Source organism: Harpia harpyja, chromosome 1 (assembly GCF_026419915.1).
Source record: "Harpia harpyja isolate bHarHar1 chromosome 1, bHarHar1 primary haplotype, whole genome shotgun sequence".
NCBI lineage: Eukaryota > Metazoa > Chordata > Aves > Accipitriformes > Accipitridae > Harpia > Harpia harpyja.
In genome coordinates, this window is record NC_068940.1 from 47,163,665 (window position 1) to 47,187,890 (window position 24,226).

Genomic DNA, 24,226 nt, shown 5'->3' on the forward strand with positions numbered 1-24,226 from the left:
CACGGCCAGCTCTGAACACATCAGAGTGAGGAGCCCAGAACACCACTCAACTTCTCCAAATGGCCAAATAGTTGAGAAGGGGCTTCAGGCAGCAAGCTTATACCTAGACAAACTTACTGCCTAAATACCAGCAGAAGGAACAACCCACTCAAATAGTTCAGATTACTCCTCCTTGCTGCCTGGACCCTGGTGCTGGCAGGGTGATTTTCCACTCCTGGGCCAAGCATAGATGGAGGGAATGGTTTTGGGGAGAAGTGACAAGGGTTTAGGATCCTCACGAAAACCCAAACCAGTGTTGCACATCCAGAAGTTCAGTGAAGGAACCCCATGTCAAGGCTACAAGCATGAAACAAGGCAAAGGTTGGCATTGCACCACTGCTTACTAGCAGGGGCAGAGAGGTGCTGGGGCAGAACTTCTCCACCTGCCCTGCAGACCTGTGGGGGCTTTAATCTGCATTTGAAACCCCAAATGGAAATCGGTGCTCTGGTTTCTCACCTGAGACTGGACAAGACACAGCAAGCACTGCTGAAACAGTGACAAATCAGCCAATAAATACTCTCCAGGCTGGCACTTGGCTTCCCCTCCCCCCCCCCCAGGATGCTATAGCAATTTAAAATTGGAGTAATAACTGAATATATCCTGGGCTGGTCCACAAGGCTTGTGAAAGACAGATAAATCGCATCTATTCACAACAAAAGCCAGCATCCTTCAGGATCCCCGATTATTTGCCAAGCTAAGACCTGTTTGCAATGGCTCCCTTAAAAAATTCTGTATTAACATTCATCCTTTTTTTTTTTTTTTTGCCTGCTTTAAGGAACTTTGAAGCAAATCATGTCTTCAGAGAACCCAAAGAAACTCTGCCCTTGGTGGGTCCAAATCAGCTCTTTTCAGGGCTGATCTTGCCATGCTGATCAGTGAGACGAGCACAGTCTAGGGCTGGCATTTCTTTACCAGACAAGAGTGAGAACTGCAGGGAGATGAGCTGGTGGCAGCTTCATCCCATGCAGCACATGGTGCTCTCACTGACGGAAACTACAGCACTGGCTGGTGACTACCTGTTTTTTTAAAAACCGGAAAACCCTGAATAAGTGGCACAACACACCAGAATGCTGCTGGGGTCAGAGTGGGTGTGCATGAAGCACTTACTGTTTTCATCACTGTCAAGGTGGCGATAAATGTAACCTTCAAGATAAGACTGAAATTTTGGTGATGGGGAGAAAAAGGCCAGACTGATGGCCATCAGTTCCCAGCCCCATGCCAGACTTCGGTAGCATGTATTATCTGTTGTTTGCCGGATCAGTTGTATGTAGAGCTCATCCCGTAAACCTTGCATGCTCCAGCACTTGGTGACTGTGACCAACGCCACGTGATTCCGGTCCATGCGAGTCTGACGATCTCCCATGTAGCTTTGCACCAGTTTGAACATCTCACACGCCTCTTTTTTGATCGTGCGGTTGCTAGTGATGAGCATTGGCTTCTTGATAGAGCCACCAATCCAGGACAGCATGTTGGAGATGGAGATCCTTCGGCGGAAGATGCCCTGCGTGTGCATGTTAAGGTTTTTAGAAGCCCAGTCTGCCATGCTGCTCTGGGAGATGGGCTTCCGTAGAGTATTGTAAGGGAAATGATATTCTATGCAGCCTCCGGGCTGGCCGCTGCTCTCCTGCTTGGAGTCCAACTCTATTGTCCCAGGCTGCAATGGAGAACAGACGTGTTAAAAGCAGCTTAGATGACTCCTTACCCTGCTAGGAAAATTATCAACAGTGAGTCATGAAGCTACCAGCAACTGCAAAGTGGTGAATCTGTACAAAACATGATTTTGTGCAGAATCGGTGGCTGACATCAGCAGTTCTGCAAGAGCCTGGCTGGCACAGCCACATACTGATGCTGTCACGAAGGGAAGTGCTGGGACATGGAGTAACGGGGCTGACTGTCCAAGTTGTCCCAGAGCTCTAGGGAAAGCCCAAGCAGCAGCTGGGCTGACTCCCAGAGCAGCAGTACAGCTCTGTGGCACCAAGCACATACCAAGAAGCCAAGTTCCTCTCCCCACTCTTCACCTCTCAGCTCCTGCGGAGCCACAGGAACCCAGGAGGTGGGTGGGGAACACCAGGAGGTGGCAGAGACTAGACAGCCACAGCACTGTTAGCACCGTTTCCTTCTCATCTTTACCCTTTGTGGCCCCCACAATCCCATAGCTGGTTCCTGCCTTTACCATTTTTCTAAGTTCTAGCAAAAAAAACCCAGACAAAACCAAATCAACATGGCTAGCAACCACCAGGAGCTGCTGAGCTTTGGGCAGCCTGTGCCTGGACAGCCTCTGCATTGAGGCATTGAAAACATGTATCTCGATTCCACTATGACCCTCCTAACGGAAATACTGGCCAGACACAGAAATGGGACAGAAGAAGCTAAGAGAGGTGCATCAGAGCATGGGCACAGCTATTTGATGGCAAGGCTGTCACCCAGGTAGGATAAATTGTCTGTGAGTTGGTGAAGTGAAGGAGACTGGATACCTGCGTCAGTCAACTTCCACCACCGACAGAACTGGCTCACACTGTACCCTACAGACACACCATGACCTCCTGCCAAACAGGCCCTGGTCCTCAGCATCCATAGGAAAGATATAGCCTGTGACTACAGACCCAGCGCTTCTGCAAGTACCGCTGCACAGGACTCAGGAACACCTCTGCAATGGGCTCCCTACCACGTTTTCCTATCCAAGATAGGCATAACCTTCCCCAAATTAAATCAGAATTGTTCACAAGTACTGGGTTGTTTTTTCTTCTCAGAGAACTAGGAACAGCTGCTCCCCACCCACAGTCTGCAGTGATCAAACTCATTTGCTCCAGGGACACAAGTTTACAGAGATAAGAAGCAGAGACAAAGACCTTCCTTCCTCCCAGACTTTGCATGCAGTTTTTACAGGCAGCCCTTGTCCCATCATTCTTCCCCAGTGATCGCTATGGATAACTACATAATTAGAGCTTTGGTAGTACTGATCCCAAGAAAATGAGGTGTAATAACTACTTGTGAGAATAAGACACTTATTTTGCCCATCCAGAACTCTCTGTTTTGGATGGAAGTAGCAACCTGGGACACATATTGAACTCAAACACCCAACAAGTTGTTCTAGGAAACAGACGTTTTGTTAGACTTGAAATTCCCACATACAGCAACTAAGAGCTAAACAGCCCACACTGCACTCTGCATTCTCCAAGGAGATCTCCAGCAAGTAGGATAAAGCCAAACAAGATAATCTTGAGGTTTTTTGTTTTTAAAGGAAGACAAAGAAACAGAAATCCTGTAAATTTTGGTTTTGCAGTGGAAAAAGTGAAATAAAACATGCGTTTTCCTTCTTCATGGATCACCTTTAACTTGCGTGCCACACTCTATTCCAGTCCTGGCCTACAGCTGACCCCAAAATACATAGTAGTTCTTAAACATTTTGAGCAAGTCAGTGTTTTCTTCTTAGTAAGGAGGAACTGCTGAACTCACGACAGAGGCTTGTGCAGTCCAACCCTTCCCTATCTTACACCCAACATGTACCTACATGTGGATGACAGGATTAGCACACATCACACTGCCTTTTACTGCCAGCCTGGGGCACAATCATTTCTCCTGCTTTTCTACTTCGTTTTGTTTTTTTATCCCTTGAGTTACCCCTGTACCTCCTCACACTCTCTGAATTCACTCAACACACTGCCTAAAAATCCCTGCCTGCAGTTCTTTTCTGCCATCTCCATCCTCAGTCTCCTTCAACCACCTTCCATGCCTGGAGTTGGTTTTCCTCCTATCACCCTAATTGCTCCTTCAGCATGTTACTTCTGAGGATCCACCTCCTCATACTCTCTAGAGGTTCAACAGGCTCTTGGTTCTCTCCTCTTCTCTCTCTAGAGCTTCTCTCTCAAATCTCACTCATACAACTACCCAGCTATTATCTTTGTGCTGACAGTACACATCCACCTCTGCTCAGCCTGTCCTAGAACTTCTGCCCACCCTCCTCAGATAATGAATTTCGTCGTCTCCCGATTCTCCTCTCCATCATGCAGGCCCAGCACAGGACATTGCTGGTGGCTCAAGCCACACACTGCCACTTTCAGGCAAGGCAGCAATTTTGCTGCTGTATTCTCTGCAACCTCCTCCCCTCCTTACTTGGACTCTTACATCTCAGAGTATTTCTGTAAATAGAGTATTTATTCATTGACTCATTGCCTTTACCACAACATTCATCTTCTTACATCTTCCACTATATTCTCCTTCTCCATCCTACCACACATGAATTATTTTTCTTCATTTTCAAGGCCATTCACAGCCTATCCCCAACCCACCATCGCTTGTGCATAATCAAGACATCAAGTCTCAGCTCTCCCTATCAATGCAATGAGGTTTAACACATCCTGAAGACTGGATAGTAGTCTTCCAGCAAGTTTAAAGAGGCTGTGAAATGAAATTGCTGAACTATTAACTGTAACATAGTTGTGTAACCTCAAGCTGGCCCTGTGCTTGAAAAATGGAAAACGCAGGAACACGACATCAGTTTTAAAAAGGGTTTCAGGTTAATGCAAGGCAATATCGATCAGAAATTACAATAAATAGGAGAACACACACACATAAATCTGACACAGCAGAAGGTGTCAGCCTGGCTTTTAGAGAAAAGTTACACCTCACAGGTCTACTGGAGCAATCTGAAATGGTCAAGGAGCTTTGCTGAGTTTCTTCATGAAAGGTCATGGACTAGCCAACAGGAGAAAAGACAGAACAAAGGGTTAAAATAAATAGTCACTTTTCACACTGGAGGATTGTTATCAGCTGTGCCTCACAGAAGAGATGCAGAGACTCAGGCTGTTCAGCAGGAGTGAAATAATTGGAAGAGTGATCAAAGAGAAAAAGGACAAAACCTTCACAGGGTATAAAATTACCTATGTAGAACCTAAATCTGAACTAAAACCATGAAAGCAGGAGGTTCCTTCAAATCCAAATACGAGAAAAGATGGCAAACTAAATTCTGCAGAAGAGCTGTGTTATAGAGAAAAACTACTCCACTTGTGCACGCACACTAATGCGCTTTAAAACAGCTGTTTCCAACACGAAGATGCTAGAGGCACCATCACCGGTTTTCTGAATATTTCCATTCAATGCTCAGGAACGATCGGAAGGGAGAACAGAATATGAGGAACTATTAGAAAAAGAAGAGAGACAAAAAAAGAGAAAACATTGCCATGTGGCCATGCAGCCATGCAAATCCTGGTGCCTGCGTCCTGTACCCCACCAACTCTGGCCATGCCAGTGCAGAAAGGACATGTGAGGGCAAGGGCTACCAAAGAAGACATGAGCGCCAGTAAAACGATCAGGCAGCAGATTTACCCAAGTAACACAGCAGAGCTACCTGCAGCACTGAGGGCTTGCTGGACACGAGCCCCTCCACAATTCCCCCACCTCTCACGCCACAGGCCTGAAATGCAGTCTCCACCTGCAAAACTGTGAAGCTTTATGACCTGTTTGCTATTCTGCAGGCACAGACATGTTCCACCTGCAGCACATCCACTAAACCCACCCGGGAGCAGACAAGGTACTCGGCTCTGCACCACAACAGTCCAGCAAAGGCATACAATTTAACCCAGTGTAGATGGGGAGGTACCTGGGAGGAGTGGCGTGTAGCATCTGATGAAGCTGAACTTGTCTGGCTGGTCACGTTCTTTTCTAAAGAATCTATTTTCTCAAAAGTCCTCTTCTGCCTCACTGCGTCCTGTGGAACAGCCACATTGTTGGGAAAGCTGCCCCTGCTCTCCAGGCCCTGTCTATACAGAGACCTATTACTAGCCGAGACATCATCCCTTGAGCTCCGGCTGATGCATTTTTTCAAGTGGTCAGACTGAAATCTGACTTTGCTGCTCTCTGCTGGGATGCCACTCTCCAGACTTTCAGCATCCAGGCTGGCTTTGCTTCCCCTGCAAGCTGCTGACCTGCCCACCACAGCACGCATCTCGGCAATCAGCTTATCATTCAAAGCTGTGAGTTCACTGCTGCTGCCCACAGAGCCAGGTCTTCCTTGACCTGTCCCTTGCCTCCTTCCTTTCCTTTTTCTCAAGCTTGGAGAAGGGCCAGTCGAATAACCAGAATCCTGATGGCTTATACTGGTTGGGTACTCTTGAGTTTGCAGGCTGTTCTGCCGACTGTGGTGGGCTTCCATGTTCTTCAGGACGTTGGCTTCCAAGATCCTCCAAGACTGCTTGAAGCTGTCCTTTGAAGTAAGCTGACCAGGCAGTTTAGAGGCATTAGCTGTTGCAGCAGAAAGGTGCGAGAGTTTGGAAGACTGGTCAACATTGACCATGTGTTTTATATATTCTCTGCCAGCTGGGCTGTATTCAGTGGAAGAGGGATTTCCTGCATGCTTCTTTGCAGCTTGCTGCTGTTGCATACCTGGATGCTGTAATAATTTGGTTGGTTGCAGCTGCTTTTTTAAGCTATTGCTTGGTGACCTTGGTGGAGACATCCCACTCATACTGATGCTTTCAGTGTCCATATCTACTGGTGGCTCATCATAAATTGGAGACTCTAAAGATGGCTCATCATATATAGGTGCAGGGGAGGCATACTTGGGGGATGCAGGCTGGGGTGTTCCTGTCTGGCTCCTTGGAGGTGTTTGAGAAATTGGACCATTCATCAGCACTAGGCAAAACCCACCATTCTCCATCTTTTTGATCTGCATAGACTGCTTTGTTTCTCCTGTAGGCATTTGCTTTGTGGCTCCAGGGCTCTGGGTCGTGGATTGAGGCTGAGCATATATGGCTGGTTTTGGAAGGGATTTTTGGCTGTTGGCCTCTGGAGCACTCTGCAGCTGAAGCAAACTGTTTGAAGAGCTCTGTATCTGCCTCAAACTGTTCACTTTGACCAACATGGCTGCTTTCGTGCCTGGCAGAGGCTGCCAGTGGGTAGGAGTCTCCCTAAAGGAAGAAAGATACAAATACAGGGAATTATTTAAGAATTATATTAACTGAAGTATCCTCTACTTCTACCCAAATACCAGATTGTTAGTTTCAAAGTGCCTGGAATTCCCCAACCAGTTAGATCAGCTCTTCATTGTTTTTTCCTGGAGATCTCCCTTCCCAAAACAGAAACACATTGTTGTTACACACATGATAAATTTCTGAGTCATGAACAGCAGAACAACAAGATGAAACAAGTTCATCATAGTATAACCTGGCTGGTATCAGCAGCACTGAAATAGGAAACAACCTACGCTTCCCAAGCTGCATTAGCTAGCACAGCACCCAGAACGACCAGCTGAAGACCAATAAACTATTCCGGACCACTCAGAGAGCTGGAAAATAATCCCAAGTGTCTGCCTTCGGATTGTCAAACTATGATGACAGTCCTTCCAGACCACGTTATTTTTTTGATCTAAGTTTCCAAATGCACTTTTATTTTGCAGAAGAACCTATGAGGTCTATGGGAGGTGTACCTGGGCAGATGTCCTCAGCTCACAGGATGTGTGTTATGCTCCCACACAACCCACCAAGCCTCTGTGTAGAGCATCCTCCCAGTCCGGTCCAGATGCCCTCACATCTGGTTACCTTGGCCAAACCTACTGGCCCTGCTCAGCTCTCATGGCTGCGAAATCCTTCTCTGCTGGGAATATCCTCTGACCCATGGTGGTACTCGGGATCCACCACAACCCACTGTGCCCACTGCAATATCCCAGTCCCAAAGGCACATTCTGCAGTGTAGTAACAACCTGCTGTCAGGCTGCAAATATAGCCAGTCCTTATTTGTGAGCCCTGAGGAAAAGGGAACAGAAAGGCTATTAAACCAGCCTGAGCTTCCAGGTCTTCAAAGGCACCACTGTCGCCAAGGAAGATCCCTTTGAACCTGGCCCCATTTTGTGCCCTCCCTCCATGCATCTGCTACCAGCCGTCACTGGGTAAGACCTAAGGGCACACTGCATGTGCCCCATCTGCAACAGAAGATGTTCCTTTAACACCTTCATGGCCGCTTTGCTCTAGTTCAACCTTAACACTTGTTCCCCATCCCGTGCTGCTGACCTGTCCCATATGGCCCCTGCGCTGGCAGATAGACCTACCTCCACCACATGCCCAGAGCTGCCTCTGGGTGATGCTACCCCCTGCTAGTGCCTTCCCCACCAAGCCCCAAGATACCCAGTCATCCTAACCCTCTTGCACTCTGCCGGGCCGCAGGCCCCTCCTTCAGCACAGGTTCCCTGGGCCTGCCCTCCCCCCCATGGCTCTCCCACCAGCAGGCTGCAACTGCACACACCCTGCTCTCCCCACATCCCACCCCACTGGGACATGTCTGCCCCACAGCAGCAGCCCCACATCACTGTGGGTGCCCTATTTCACCTGCTCCCCCCCAGTGAGCTGCCCCACATCCTCTGTCCCACACCCAATATCCCACATCTGCTCCCAGTTACTCCTAAGGGGGTGGCATGCCCCTTCCCCATCCGCTGCTTACCACATTTTTGGCAAAACATGCTCTCTGATGGCACTGCGTTGCTGTGAATCCCACCTCGGCACAGTGGTGTCGGAAAAGGAGCGGGTGAGGCCAGTGCTGCCCCGCCGCAGGCACAGCGGCTGGCTCCCAGCCAGAGTCCAAAGGTCCCCGCCACCCTCTGGCCACACCGTACTGCACCACTGCCTTTGCAGGGCCTGGCTCCTTCCCCACAAAAGACATGTGACTCTGCCTCATGCAACTACCCAGATGCTGTCCCACCCCGGGGTCCCCCTTGTTCTAGGGACCTCCCCCAGCATCTCCCACTAAGGCATGAAGGGTTTTAAGGGAGCTCTTGACACTACTTCAAGATAGAGATGCCATCACCGCTGTGAGGAAGGCCTGTCCCCCAGCCACTGCCTCCTGCTTACAGCATCGCAGCCCAGGACTGACCCAAGCCCTGTCCCAAGAGCGGCTGCTTGGGAAACACCAAGGGATTTGGGATTGGCCTCCCTCCACCTGCCCAAGCTGCCATCAAGCACAGCCCTCGCTCTCCCACTCCTGTTTTGCCATCAGTGGCTTGTCCTCTATGTGCTTCTTCCCAGAGACGTGATGCCTGGAGCAGTGGGGTGACCATCAGTGGTGCCAAGCAAGGACAGGGGCAGGGAACAGCCAGCGGTAATGGCAGGACAGGGGTGGTGGCATTCACGAGGACACGCAGCCCTGCAACCCACCAGGCATCCCTCCCCGGGGGCTGCAGGGACTGCTCCTTGCACCGGTGCATCCCTCCTGCACGCGGCCAAGCCCCAACCCCAAGTAAAGGTGCTGCTGAAGACCCAGTTGTTCCTCAAAGAGCTCCTGGACTAGCAGGAAGAACCAGAGCAGTAACATTTGATAGGCTTTTAAATGAGCATTTCTGACATCCCTCCACCTACCCCTCCACTTGGCTGTACCAGCAGCTCATTTTGTGGCAGGGAAATGAGACTGGCAAAGAGCTGCATCAAGGACAAGCAGGACAGAACCACTCACGGGTTCCTGACTCAGCGGGCAGGCCAGGAGCGATCACATGGGAGTGATTTTAACTCAACATTATGGGCTGAGCAGCATCTCATCTGGACCACCACTGTCCAGCTGTTGGGTCCCAGGGGAGAAGTGCTGCAGACCTGCAGCCCCCGAGCTGCAGGTGTGTCCCCCTGCCTTCAGAGACCCCCAGCTGTAGCAGGGCTAGAAAATAACCCTGTGCTCTGCAGGAAGGCGCTGGACCCCCCATCCCATGAGCCACCTCCTGAGGTTATTCCTCTCCTTAACCTACAACGTTGCACCTCCAGTCAGCTCTGCGCATACCTGAACCCCCTGCTCAGCAAAGTCTTGGCTGACCCACCTCTGTCAGGCATGGCATGACCTGACTCGTCCCCTTGCACAGGCTCAGCTTGCGCTGGTACAGTCCAGCATTGGTAGGCAACCAGTGCCTGCTGCTCCGGCACTCACCAAACCCCTGCTGATCCGGAGCGGCAGGAACTCAGTTCAAAGCTCTGCCTCCTCCTCGCTCAGCTCTGGGACGCAGTGAGGAGCCTCTCCCTGCCTGTACAGCAGGCAGTAGCACCACCTCCTGACTGATCAGTCGTATCAGTGCCTGTCCCAATTCGCGCCCACGTGGCAGCACCGGGCACGTCCCGATCTGTGCCTGCTCGGGTGCGGGGCCGGGCATCAGAGCAGCACCACCAGCCCAGCCTCCGGAGATGGGCTCCTGCCCCAGCGTGACATTATGATTTTAGGGCCCCCCCTACATCTGTGGAAAAGAGCAAAGCCCAGATTTTGGCCCTCAAGTGAGCAAAGAGGGATTTGATCCAGAAAAGAAAAGTGGGTGCTGTGCTCACGGCCTCCCCCAGATGACAGGCTGCCTACCTGTGACCTGGTGCCAGCTGGAGGGCAACGGGCGCCCCGAAGCGCGACAGCTCCTCGCTGCCCCGAGTCACTTCACCGGGGCAGGAGGAAGGCATCCCACGCCTTGGCCCTGCCCGGGACATGAGAATGGGGTGGAGCCTTGGCACCGGCTTGGGTGGGACATGGCAGGGAGTGGCAGGAGCTCCGCACCGGCACGGGTCTCTCCCTGTGCCTGCTCCACGAATGCCCCGAGACCAGGCGGCAGGACAGCAGCACGGGTTAGACAGATGGCCACGGCAAGGCAAGGGGTCCTGCCGCGAGCAGCAAGTCTCCCCGAAGCAGGTTTTCGGCGCTTACGGTCTGCACCCTGACGGGCAATACGGCCACAGAAACGGGCTCCACTGTCTCCGCAGACTCGCATTCCCTCCTTCAGGCTTAGGGGCAAAGCTCACATTGGGACGCAGCCCACCCTGGACCATTTCAGACCAGCTGCTGTGAACCCCAGAGCCAGCAGAGCCCAGCGGTGCTCAGGCAGCTCTCGGGGGATGATGGCACTGGGACCTTCTGCACAATAGCCACGCAGGGCAGCCGAGCAGCCTTTGTGGGCTGCAAAGGTGCAGTCAGAGGCAGGAGATGAGCAAGGCCACCATACCAGTGCTCCTCCCTGGCTGTGATTCAGGATGCAAGGACTGGTCCAGGTACCCAAGCACTTGCCAGGGGTTCCTCGGTACCCGCTGGGTATTGGTATCTCCCTGGGTTGCCCCAGTGCCCACTGTGTGCCCATGGGCACTCCTACTTCAAGGAGAGGGTAGTGCACCCAGGAGCTTTGCATTCAGGGCTGGTGTGGGACTCAGGCATGTTCCTCATGCCACAATAGTGTCCTTGCACGACTCCACCAGGATATCCAGGGAGGTCTTACAGGGCTGGAGGAGACACGGGAGCTGTGCCACTCCAGTGGCACTGAGGGTAGAGGGAGCCAAGCTCCAGCCTGACCACAGCCACCACACTCCCCCTGACCAGGAAGTTTGTAAGGGAACACGATGGAGAAGTGAAATCTCTAAACATGTGCCATATCCCACTTCGCCTGTCAGTCTTATCTTGGACACTGTGCAGTCTCCAGCCTCCCTGGCCGCTGGAGATCAGAGGAAAGAGGCACCACTGCAGAAAAGAAAAGGCTTTTTTGAAAGGACCATTTCAACAGCTATGAATGACCTCTTGGGGCTGCATCTGGGCTTCACATCACACATCCCTTCTAACTCCCCTTCCAGCACACCTTCCTGGAATGGAAAGACCAAGCCCCTTCTCCCTCCCAGCCCAGGATGCTGAGCCATGGGGAAGGTAGGCAAGGAGGGGACAGGCAGCACAACCTGCTGCCCACGCAGAAGGGGCCCACGCCTCTCCTGTTCTGGGGGACAGGATGTTCCTAGGGATGGCGGATTTCTACCTGGAGGACTTTGAGATCCATTGTTATCACAAGGGGAACCTTGGAAACCCCACTCCAAAACAAGTCCCTGACCCTGGGAGAACCATGAGAAGAGGAGGAAAAGGGCTGGCCTGCACGGAGAGCAGGGTTGGGGACAGCAGAGCCCACTCACGGCCCTGACTGATGGTGTGCCCAAATACTGCAGACCAGCACACAGGCTCCGCTCGCAGCAAGACTGTCCTCTCTAGGTATTGGCCCACCACCATGACCAGCCCTTTCTCACCTATAAGGCCTAAGGAGCTCCAGCAAACCCCAGTGCGGCTGCAGCAGCTCACAAGACACTGACTTCCAAAATGCTACAGGCTGCTTTCAGTCCCAGACTGGTCTCACGGTCCCCAAGGGAACAAGTCCATCCTTTGCAGAGCTTTCCAGTGTCTGAAAGGATCATTTGGCCCCCATCTCCCCTGGAGAGAGTCCATCTTCCTTCCTACTAGGATCCCAAGTGCTCAGGAGGCATCTGGAGCTGCAAGGCAAGTGCTGCCCACTGTCCTTGCTCCGGCAAGGGAGGATCAGAGCTGGCACTGGGCTGGGCAGCCCTGGGAAGTGCAGCTGAAAACCGACACAGGAGCAAGAGCACATGCACAGGCAGAAAAGCTTCCCCAGGAGGCTCCGGTGATTGCAGCAGTGTCTCCCCTCAGCAAGCAGCTACCATTTCCCCAGGAGGGTCAACCTTCCCATGCTGCCCAGGGAAGCCAAGGGCCAGTGTCTAGAGAAGGCTGCTCTGAGCTGATGTGTTTTAGAGAGCTGGAAGAGCAGCAGCAAGCAGTGGGGCAGCAAGTGAGAGGATGGGATCAGCGTGTAGACAGAGGGAACAGGCAACAAGTAGTGGTGGTGGTGCAGCCCTCGCCTGTCCAAGGAGCATCTCTGCTCCACCTGAGGCTGTCAAGAGCAGCACACAGAGGGTTTGGCAGCTCCGAGACACGGCAGCTGGCACAGCAGATTTAGCAGCGCTGATAGAAGGCACGAGAGAGGAAGGGTGGGAAAAACCAGTCTGCTAAAAGAAAAAAAAAACCAAACCCTTAACCACAAAGTATTACTGAAAAAAGGACAAAATCCCTTCCCCCAGCTCTGTGGCATGTGCTTGCAGGAGGCCCCTGTTGGGGACCACGCTGGTCTCTTCTGGCCTCTCCATCTATCATGGGATGACAAACAGGAAGGGAAGAAAACCAAATCTTTTGTGCTGCCGTTAGAGACAAAAGCGAAACCGTCTTGGACGCAGGTACCTATGAAGATGTCAAATGCTACCAGCAGCACTTGGTGTATTCACCCTCTGTTTATACAGCTGTATCCCTGCCGAGGGAAGGGAGAGGACACACTTATGTTTGTCTTTGGAGAACAACACAGACTACAGAGCTGACAACCTTGGTTTGCTTTTGCTGTTACTAGACCAGACATCCCAGCAAGGGCATTAGATACCACCTGGGAACACTTGCTTTGGGCTCAGCTCTTTGCTTACCATTTTATGAGCTAGCAAAAGGCAAGAAATCTCTCCTCGGGTGTCAGACTTGGGTAGGGAAATTGTTCTCCATGCCATAACCAGACATGCAACCCCCCCTCACAAACAGCAGTGACAACATGCAACGGATGTGCAGGGAAACAGTACTCAGTCTCCTGCTTCCAAGAAAGCAGCTTCCACAGGCCAATACTGTCAGCTTACTGGTGTGAGGCTCTGGAAGAGCCACACGTCCAAGCAGCCTGTTAGCTCCCAAGCAAGCTGCCACTCACATGTTTTCTAGCACTTGCCCTTCAATGGAGTTTTTTTGCAGGCTCAAAGTGCCCCAAGGTTGCTACAAAAACCTGGGCTTGGGATGGAGCGAGGAAGGACCTCTTCCCATTTTCCTTCCTTGCAGGAGAACTGGCAGTGATGCCTGAGATGCTGCCTGGCACCAGCCTGGCTGGCAAGGAAAGGTGAAGCAAACCCCTGCCCACATTGCATTGCTCCCCTTCCTCCTATACAAGGGGGCCTGCATGGAGTCCTCCCTGCCGAGAGGGCCGGAGAGCTGAGGAATGGGTCAGAGCTGGCATCGCTTATCCTTCAAGGCACAGCCGTTCCCCGGACTGAGGCAGAGGAGGCCACATTCCCCTCCCAAGAGCCTGAGACAGAAATATTTTGGACCCCGTGGAGCTCAGACTATTTTATATCCTGTGCAAGGCTCTTGCACTTGCTCTTCTGGGAATACGTAGTTTGTCAGTACCCGTCCCAGCTGCCCCAGAGTGCCGGGCTGCAGAGGGATAAGGAGGGGAAGCTGCTCAGCTCATGGCAAATCCCATGTGCCTGTGGCTCACCTGTGGTCACCAGGGCAGAACCAGAGGGAAGTGGGAGCTACTGGGGTTCAGCTTAAGGTATTTCTCACTGTTCAGGTTTCTCCCGGCAGGGCAGGGATCATCCTCCGGATGGGTTTGAAGCTCAGAGGGGGTGCTCATGGGGCAGGAGGCAGTGGAAGCATTGCAGGCACCAGCAAAGCTCTGGGCTCTTTCTGGTGCACTTTATGTGCATCACCAGTGTCTCCCAGTCATGCAGATCAGAAGTGAATACCAGAGCATCTCGCAGGGGGCAGCAGACAAGGCATAAACCTCAGTTTAAGGAGCTCTAGAGCATATATTTTCCAAAATCACCATCCTACATGGTTTTTATCATCCTGGCTTTTTTCTTCTTTCCCTGCCAGCACCAGGCACACAGAGAGGCAACCTCAATCCAAAAACCAAGCTGTTAGAGAAGCCTGGCTCGCTGCATTGCCTAGAAGTGGGGACAAGGAACACTGGCATGGATGGCAGGAGTGCCAGGCTCACACAAGCTCTGCTCTAGCCTTTGGGTGAGTCACTTCCCAGTGTGACTCAACTCCACTCACTGCACGGCCTCCCCAGCTGTTGGTACCACATTCTCCAGGGCAGGATGATGCCCAGGCAGGGCAGGAGGGAGGCAGGGCAGCCCCAGCCAGTGCCCCAGGCGGAGGGGCCGTCCCCACAGAGACTGGGGAGGGGATGCTTTTGTGCAGCTGAAGTTGGCAAAGTTTCAACTAAAAAAAACCCCAAACCGATTGTTGTCAGACTGGTTTGAGTGTAAGAAAATCTCTTAGCCAAACAAAATAGCATCCCATTATCGTTCTTTCATTTCGGCCTTGATGTGAGCAAATAACTGTGCCCAGGAGCTCTGTCCCTGCAGCTCCACCTCCCACCCTGGCCAAAGCTGCGAGCACATGCAAGCAACCGAGCGAGTGAGGAGGGAATCAGCCAGAGCAGCCAGGCTCACCTGCACTCTGCAGTAGCCCAACCCCTTGCACAGCAGCTCAGCCATCCCAGCAAACCCCGCCATGAGCGTCTGACAGAGCTCTCGTCACTGTGTGACACTCCTGCCCATCCCCTCTCCTCCTATTTAGCACAAAGGGCTCTAGAGCGATGATTATCTTTTGATGTGTGTTTTTACAGTGCCTTACACAAACGAGGCCTGGCCCAAACCAGGGACGTTCAAGCAGTAGCGCAATGGTGAAAGCGGACAGCTGTACCCTGGGAAAAGGAGGGTATGTGGCGGTGATCGCTGGCCTGGCAGCACTTTGCCCCAGCGCTGCACTCTCTTGGGGCAGCACAGCTTCCCAGCCCATTTTCCAGGCAGCCAGTGCCTGCCTGGCAACTGAAGCCAGCCATTAGATATAAACAGAGAAGGCTAGAGCTCTCCCCACCTGCCAGGGTCTTTCCTCTTCTCCACAGCGCAGTCCTCCTTGCACTTCTCCATCTCCTGCAGGAGGGCCATTTGGATGGGGGTGCTTCTGCTGTCACTGCCAATGCTGCCCCGGTGCTGCTGGCCCTGGCAGTCAGGCTGGGAGCTGCGCTTCATGGCCTGGAGCTGCGCCAAGGGCACGATGTCACAGCCCTGGGGCCGGTGCCACACCGTCTGCTGCGTGATAGCATTGTAGTAGTAGAAGCGGTTGTTGTTCTGGTCGAAGAGCTCCCACCACTGCTTCTGGTCTGACTGGCGCACCTTCAGGTTGGGAGGGGGCTCCCAGCCACACTCGCCGGTGGTCAGGTTGACGTACATCCGCTCCTGGGAGCGGGGCTCGATGATCTCCACCCAGTCTGAGCTGCAGGGACATGAGAACCGCATTAGTCTGGGCCAAAGGCTTGAGGCAAATGGGTTGTCTGAGAGTCCTACAGAACTGCTGCCTCTGGGCCAGGCAGCCCTGCTGCAGATCAAAGCATTGCCTGAGGCCATTCAGCAGTCTAACAAGCTCAGGGGAAGATGAGGGGAAGGGTTTGAGACTGAGACAGGGCTGAGCCAAATCAGCAGCTCCCTGGCACAGGGAAGGGGAGGTCATCCCCTAAGCCCAGCCTCAACGTCAGCTCATGCCACTCACCAGCCCGGGACAAATGGTATGGGGCAGGCGAGCATTGTCTGCTGATGCTCTGATAACTCACATCAAGGGCTGGGGAGGGCCAGCACCTGGCGAGATGTGCAGGGGAACTTGCTCTCGAGAGCGGGGAGGATCTGCTCCTTTTGGGAGCTGCACCCTGTTGTTAATGCCACCTTGGGAGACGAAACCCCTGGCTCCTGACAACGTGGGCAGCCTGCCCATGCGAGTGCCTGCCTGCAGGGCTCACATGCTGTGGGGCTGGAGGGGACCTCTGGGCCACCCAGTCCCTGCTTGAAGCCCACACTTGCTTGCCCAAAAGATAAATGTGGGGAGCAACTGGTGGATGAGACCATCTCCATTGCAAGCTCTTCCCCTCTTCCCTCGGCTGATGGGACAAAACCCTTGGTGGCCCTTTGGGCGTAAGGTGACTCAAAGGACAGGCACGGCCTGCTGCTGATCCGTAACCCCCCTGACACCCAGAGTAGCCCCTCCAGCCCCAGGGTCCCTTGCCAGCACCCACATTGGCCCAGAGAGACAGCAACATGGGCAGTGGTGTACGGTTGGTTTTCAGGCAGATCAGTGTGATGTTTTTGTGGTAACAGAGGTATTGGGCTGCGCAGTCCTCACACATGGCACGTCAGCCTTTAACACTGACCCACCTACCCCAAAAAGCTGGCCTGGGTGAGAACAGAGGAGCTCAGCAAAGCCAACACCTCCACAATGCTGTAGCCAAAACCATTTTGGCTAGCCCAGGTAAACAGAACAAGGGGGTGCAAACACCAGCAAGGTCTCCTCCCACACAGGAGAGATGCTGCCACTAAAGCGATCCCACCCCTGGCAGCACACTTGAGTGTGCAGCTGAAAACAGAGAGAAAACCTACACATGCCCCCCAGCTCCTCCTTGCACCCCCCCCCCGCCTCCCCGAGTCCTGGCCCTCCACCCTCCTCCTCCACCCTGTGTCAGTTGAGGCTGCAGGAAGGATGCCCTATTTAACCCAACTTATTTTTGTTATTAATAAAAGCCATATGAAGAGGATGGGTCCAGGGCCACCCTTGAAACCCGCTCCTGCCCGGTGCCTTGGGGGCTCGCGCTAGCACAGCCTCTGGCTGCTCCCCCGAGGGCATGGCAACAGGAGTCATTCCCAGAGGAGCATCAGGAGAAGAGATCCCATTGCATCCCTCTTGCACACCCTCCACTGCTGGCCTGCGGTTTCTCAGAGGTGTCTGGGTTGACAGTGGCAGCCCTGCAGTGTCTGAAATGGCAGCCCAGGCTCCTGGTGCTCAGCCCTGCTGGCACAGTCGTAGGAGAGAAGGTGTTTGCTGGCAGGACAGCACAGCCCTAAGCTCTGCCCCAGCTTTCTGGGGAAGGTCAGTGTGTCCCCTCCCACTGGGCAAGTCTGGGAGGGCGTTTAATTGCACATCACACCTCCCTGCTAGGAAAACCGCGGGTGTATTCAATAATGAGCAATCTGGCATGCACCCCTAAAAAGCAGGCTGTTCCTCAAGTCTTTGAGAATACAAAATTGATAGGTACAATGTAATTTCAACCCAAAATAAACCCAACCTGCCTCTGAAAAGGTGCAATTCTCCCCACCACAACACCTACCATGCAATGCTGACCTCCATGCAGCTTCATGGAAGGCCAACATTCAGGCTACCACAGACATGCTGTTTGGAGAAGCTGATCTGGGTGAAAGACACCTTTTTTGTGGCATAGGTCTGTTTTCAGCCAGATCAGCTCACCCAGACCAGGCTATCACCACCCACAACCATTCGCACTGGTCCAACAAGCAGCTGGGAGCCGAGCACACCGCCTTTCCCCACAGCATCAATTCCTGCTGAGCTCCCACCATTGCCAGAGCAGGACAGGGCACTGCCAAGAATGCACCTGTGAGGGGATCCCACTTGGAAAACCCTGTGTCCAGAAAACATCTGGTTTGTTGTTTGGTATTTTTTGGTCAAAACTACATCAGTTCCACTATTTAAGGTGCAACACAAGCCATACCAGCATCCCATGCCATGGCTCAGGGTGGGAATCACAGGGCCAGCCCAGTTATTTCCATGCAGTTGCAACATCATACCATAGGCACAGGAACAAGTCAGCAAGTCACTGCCATCATCAAGGGCATTGTTAACTGCAAAGGGGTGTCATCCATAAACAGGGCATAAAAAGGGGAAAACAAGGGCAGCAGCAGAGCCCAGCAGTGCTGGGAGAAGAACGAGATGAGCATGTCCATGGAGACAGCAGCAAAGTAGTGCAGGTAGGACAAGGAACTGGCAAAGAGGGTCCGAGGGACAGCTCAGAGGGGACATAACATGAGCAGTGACCTCTGAGAGCACCATAACTCTTCACAACAAGGACAGGCAGTCAACAGGAAAAGGAGCACAGGGAACTGAAAAGGAGACTTAGAGCGAGGTGGCACACTGGCAGCTTCAGGTGGGGAGAGGCTGCTGCCAGTGCTGGAAGGTGGGGGGCTTCACCCAGAGGTGGAGAGCACGGCACGCTGCCCTGGGGAGGGAAAGGGCAGGGGAGGAAGAAAGCAGGCATTGGAAGCGCTGGAAGATGAAAGCAGGCACGGCAGGACCCCCTCCTCCGAAAGCAACACAGAAACGCACACACAGACAAGCTTGGGAGAGAGACAGGAGGTAGTTATGGAGTATTTGCTTGGCAAGGAAAAAAAACCCAAAACCCTGCAAGACCCAGCTGAGTGATCAAGATGCAGTTGAGTGATCAACCTTTTCAATGTTGAAGAGCACACTGGTTTTGATCTGTTTTGCCAGCAACTGGATCAGCAAAGCTCTGAAACACCAATCGCTCCACCACGGCTGTTGCTACTCGGGAGAGAGGAGAGGTCAGCTATTTTCTGTTAAGTGCAAGCTATTGAAAATAACGAATTCTTCTCACGGCACTTGGCCATGACCGAGCGTGTGTTACTAACTATAGTCTTCCGTTTTAACAAGCTGACATTTATCTTTGCGTGCAAAGACATGTAAGTGGATGACTTGGGTTGGTAACCTCTTTGCTCCCCTGAAAATTGAGGGGTTGAGGATGACCGAGGTGGAGTTTAACCAGGGAAAAAAATCTGCACAGAACACATTGAAATACCAAAGAGTTTGGTACAAACACATTTATATGTAAAGAAAGAAAAGGAAAGGCAAGGAGCACATTCCTGGAGCAGGGCCAGCCCCGGGCTGCCACACAAGCCTCGAACATAACATCAGGAACTCTGGAAAGATGTGATAAACCCAGGATTGCAGAGAGATAAGGCCTTAACTTGGACACAAAAAAAATTAATTCCAACCCCCCTTCACAGGGTTAAAGAAGTTTTCTGGGAATGGTTTGAATAATGTTTTTCCCCACCCTCTCAGCTCCAAGTGCTGGGTGACGCAGCAGCTACAGAGCACATGCCCGCTCCCGCCAGCATGGTGGCACCCAGTTACGGTCACACCAGCGGGATTACTGCAGTAGTTTCAGTCTGTCTCATCTCTTGGGACTCAATGTCCCCAGGCGCAGAACTTCCCTGCAGGCCCAGCTTGCAAACCCAGACCAAACCCCCACCGCAGCCCGAGTGTGGGGACATGCAGCCCACCAGCATCACAGCAGGACTGGGGGACTAATCCAGTCACCAGAGCCCACAACACGGAGGAATTTCAACAAAAACCCCACCTGATTCCAAAAACAAACCCACATTCCCAGTGTGCATCCTCCCATATTGTTGGAGAGATTTCAGGAGTTTCCTCTGTGTCCTGAGCAAATACACAAATACTTTCCACGCCTCATAGCTCATAAATAGGCCACAGCTCCAGCCGCTTGCCCTGAGCGACCTGAGCCCCACCTGACCGCAAAGGCACTTGCCTCGGGCACACTGAATTTTGGAGGGGTGGCAGGGCCATGGAGGGGTGGGGGGGGACTCGGTCCCCAAGCTGTGAGGTGCCATGTGGGGGGACGGTGCACCAGGCATGCAAAAACCAAGAGGAAGCATAGGGCTTTTTGTGCACAATTGCATGTCACACAAGCAGACAGGTTTGTTCCCACCTGAAGGCTTAGCCCTTACAGGCCAGCAGCTTGTTTTCTATGAAGTGTTATACAGACAGAGCAGGTAAGAGGCCAAGCTGCTGCGCCCTGTTCTGCCAGCCTCTGGGACAGAGGTGATGGACATTTGCAAACTTTGCTCCTTCAAAAACAGCTTGGGTCCCTCCTGGCTGCCACTCCTGCTTGGCAAAGCCTGGGAATTAACAACAAAAACAACAATTTTTTAAAAAAGTGTACTTCGGCCCGAAAGAGCCTCCTGCTAGCATCACCTCATTACATCTTCTCACAAAGAATACAAATGTTAGCCTGAGATCCAGGAAAGAATAAAATTGTTTTAACTAAATAGAAGGGAGAAGGACTAGAAATGGAAGGGACCAGATACAGGAGAAAAGTCACTTGCAGGAAGAGCTGAGAAACCCCAAGAAGTCAAACAGCCACTACTCCACAGGAGAGCTGGTTTTCTTACCACCATCACCCAAGTGACACCACAGCCTGGGCAGCCAAGCCTAGGACACAAGTTCTTTGCAAGGCCATCCAAAGACAAGAATAGTAGAGAGATGTTTTCCCAGCTGGAGCTGTCAGCTTGAGACCAGCGCGATGCAACCACCCAGCCCTCCGCATGAAGCCTTCTCTCCACTCATTAACTGTGCACACTGCTCAGCACCAACTCAAGGAAGCATTCACCTGCAAAGGGCGAGGGAGCCCCAAGGAAAGCCACAGGAAACCCCTGCCTCAGGGAGCTTCACACCAGGCTGTGAGCAAACCCCTCTGCATGGCTGCAAAGAGAGCTCTTATGGCTTGATCCCCCATTTCACTTGCATGTTCTGTAATTTTTGGACTTCTGTGCTCCAAGCCAAGATCCCACCTCCTTCCCCCACTTCCCTTCTTCGGGATGAGCTCTGCAGAGAGCTGGGGCAGTACCAAGTCCTTCTTGATCAAACATGACTCCATACTAAGTGGGATTTTTGAAGCCTAATGCCCTCAAAGGGAGCCTGCAGCATGGTCAAAGGTGGCCCCAACACAAAGAAAAGCAACTGGGAAATTAAGCTCTTCCTCCAGGAAACAGGAGTCTGAATTCAGCTTGTGTATTGTCTCATATTTAGTATCACAGAAGGATGGCTATGCTCAGAGGGCAAGGGACCCTCCTGGACAGCAGGAGGCTGAAGAACTAGAGGGGCTATAGGCCAACATGACCTTTGAGTGTTGATGCTTCCCTTTACATCATCTCCACACCTTGCAGGAACAAGGTGTTGCTACCACACTGTGCACAGGGCAGCCACCTTGCTGCGTCCTTGCACGAAGAGCTGCAGTTCTTTGCCTATGGCTCCAAGCCAGGGCTGCTGAAGCCTCTGTGAAGCCCCAGGAGGTCATGGGGCCCCAGGACCAGGCAGATCCCATCATCAGACGTTGTCTAACTAAGGATGTATCAATGCTGAGACTAAGTGCCTATGAAGTGGTCCTCCTTGAGGATGAGGAACGAAGAGTTTGGCCATCAGACACACACAGAGATTGAAGTACAACTCTCAGAGACCAGTCACACTGTGACACCGGCTAGAGGTGGGGACGCATGGATGGGGTCCAGGGCTCCTCGCTGCAGCAAGCAGCTGGGATGATAGGGATGGGCATCTGAAATGATCTGTCCTGCAGAGACAGGGAGTTCAGAGCCTCCTTCAAGCACCCCAACATCAGCATAGCTTTTTTTGTTTGTTTGTTTGTTTTTTAAAGAGGATCATGCTTGCCCCTTCACCTTCTGCATGATGGGCAAAGCCAGCACAGCACCCCAGCACACTGGATGGGTTATCAGACAGACTCCCCTAAAAAAAAACAAAACAAAACAAAAAACCAACTTTGCTCAGTGCAAATGCTGAACAATAAAGTGCAACACCCACATGGCTCCAAGTTGCTCAGATTTGCACATCAAAGCCAGGACAAGGCTGTAAAACTCATCTATATCCTGGTGCTGCAGAGGGCCTTCAAAAAGGTCTCTAGCACGAGCTCCTTGCAGAGATGCTCCATCAGCTGACTCAGTCAATTTAGGCTTTATTCACTGCCTTCTCTCAGCCAAGTACAGAAAAGCTGTAATTTAGATCTTGGGGCAGGGCAAGTAACCAAAACAACCCTCTTCCCCTCCTATACATATATCTGAATTTCTTTTGAATACACATGCATCCTTCTAACAAAAATTACAGAGAAACTAAAATAAATACAATGTCAGCCTGTTCCTAAAACTCTCCTGCTTCTGAAAATAAGCATTATGCAAACAAACCAACCTCTGCTTCACAGGAGACAGACCAGACTGTGAAAATATAGAACAAATGGCTGCAATTGCTCAAAGCCTGAGCACATATGCTCAGCTCCAGCAAGAGCAGAACGGGGGCAGCCCTCTGAAAGCAGAGCCCAGCCCAGCAACACACTACAGAGAGGAGAACAGAGCCCAGCACCATGACTTGGGTGGGTTAGAGGTAAGACCTTTTCCAGGCTCTCTCCTATCACGCAAAGCATCTCATTGCTTTGGTGTTTTTCATTAAAAAAAAAAAAAACAAAACACAAACCAACAAAAAAACCCCAAAACTGCCAACCAAACAAAGCCCCAAGCCTTCTGCTAACTGGTATTTTCAAAGATAGAGATGTTAGATGACAAACTTGGTGGTCTTTTGGTTGCTCAGACTCTGCTGGTTCTTGCTTCTTCCCGAGCTGTTCCCAAACTTTCCCTCAGCCCTTGTGCCAGCACTGCTGGCTCCCATCTTGCCGCTGCAAGTCTCCCGATTCACCCTGGCTCCAGAGTAGGACTGACAGCAATGGGGCAGCTCATCCCATAGGAGCTGGTCAGGGCAGCACCAAAATTAACAGCAGATTCCTCCAAGATCCTGTCTCACAGTGAAAGTAAGAAAAAAGGACTTTCAGGACACAGCTAAGATTTCCTGGGGTCTCCACAAGAGGACCTGGCAGGGTAGAGGGGAATCCTCCCCAAGAGAGGACAGACACCATGCCAAGTGCTATGCCATGCACTACAAAGATAATCAACTTAAAATGAAGGCCAGAACAGCCCCAAAGGCATAAGCTCCTACAGCCTGACACCAGCACCTGAACCTTGGGTGGGATGGATGCACAGGCATCTCAGAGCACTGTATCTCAGCAGGGAGAAGGGAGGGTACCACAGAAACTCCCACCACGCCAACCTTCATGCTCTCCATCATTCACTCTGTGCTGAGCACTGCCCACGACGATTTGCGCAGCCCCACTGGCAGCACCAGGCTCATACTGATCCAGACCCTGTAATCACTCCCAGGCAAGCCTTGGAGTCACACAGAGCACACCCCATGGGGATGGGAAGACAGAAGGACTTGGAAGTGTTGCTTGCCCCCACATCATCCTCCATCCCTCCTCCACAGGACAGGGGTTCTGTGACAGAAGGAAGAGCAAGGGGCAGGAAACATCTGTGTTTTCATGGCTTTGGGACAGAGCGTAAAGCACCTGCTGGATGGGCACTAACAGAGCAGGAAGAGTTCAGGTACCAGAGATGTGGGCACAGTCACCAGGGGATTGCACAGACCAACACTAAGGAAATTGCACCTGAGGGCAGAAGTGAAATCCACTCCCATTAAAAAAAATCTTGACAATGCAGACCAGGCATAGCTCTGCCTGTGCCTGCACAGCTGGGGTAAGCACAGGGTCTTGCCACAGCTCCTGTTGGAGGTGCAGAGCAGAGCTGGCTACTGTGCCTGGGGAAAGGACCTGCTGCTCCCTTGAAGGCCAAGGGCCTCTTGCTTCTCTCTGTCCCCACATTGTCGGTGAGGGTGAACACCTCTGACTGCATTATGGTTAGAGACCAGCTGTGGCCACTGCAGCCTGGGCAGAAGGTGAAAGATGCCAGATGTCAAAAAGCATTCAGCGTCAAAAAAGTTACAGGCACTTCCCTCTGCTCTTTGTAAGGGTCCCCAAGCTGGCCAAGGACACAGATGTGGCTGGACAGCCTCTCCTGCGTATCTGTCCCAGCCAACCCAGGGGTTTTACATGACTGGGGAACAAAATCC

The 24,226-nt window shown here is 52.2% G+C and overlaps 1 protein-coding gene across 3 annotated transcripts in view; it reads right to left on the minus strand.

Moving 5' to 3' along the window:
* LOC128143892 (rho GTPase-activating protein 39-like) overlaps positions 1 to 24,226 on the minus strand; it is a 58,233-nt gene that overhangs the window by 13,249 nt on the left and 20,758 nt on the right. For all 3 annotated transcript variants that reach the window (XM_052791835.1, XM_052791825.1, XM_052791816.1), the window contains 3 exons: positions 15,491 to 15,889; positions 5,640 to 6,945; positions 1,148 to 1,694 (listed from right to left, as the gene is read on the minus strand). In XM_052791835.1, coding sequence (XP_052647795.1) covers positions 1,148 to 1,694; positions 5,640 to 6,945; positions 15,491 to 15,889 — 2,252 coding nt within the window. The remainder of the gene's footprint in view (positions 1 to 1,147; positions 1,695 to 5,639; positions 6,946 to 15,490; positions 15,890 to 24,226) is intronic.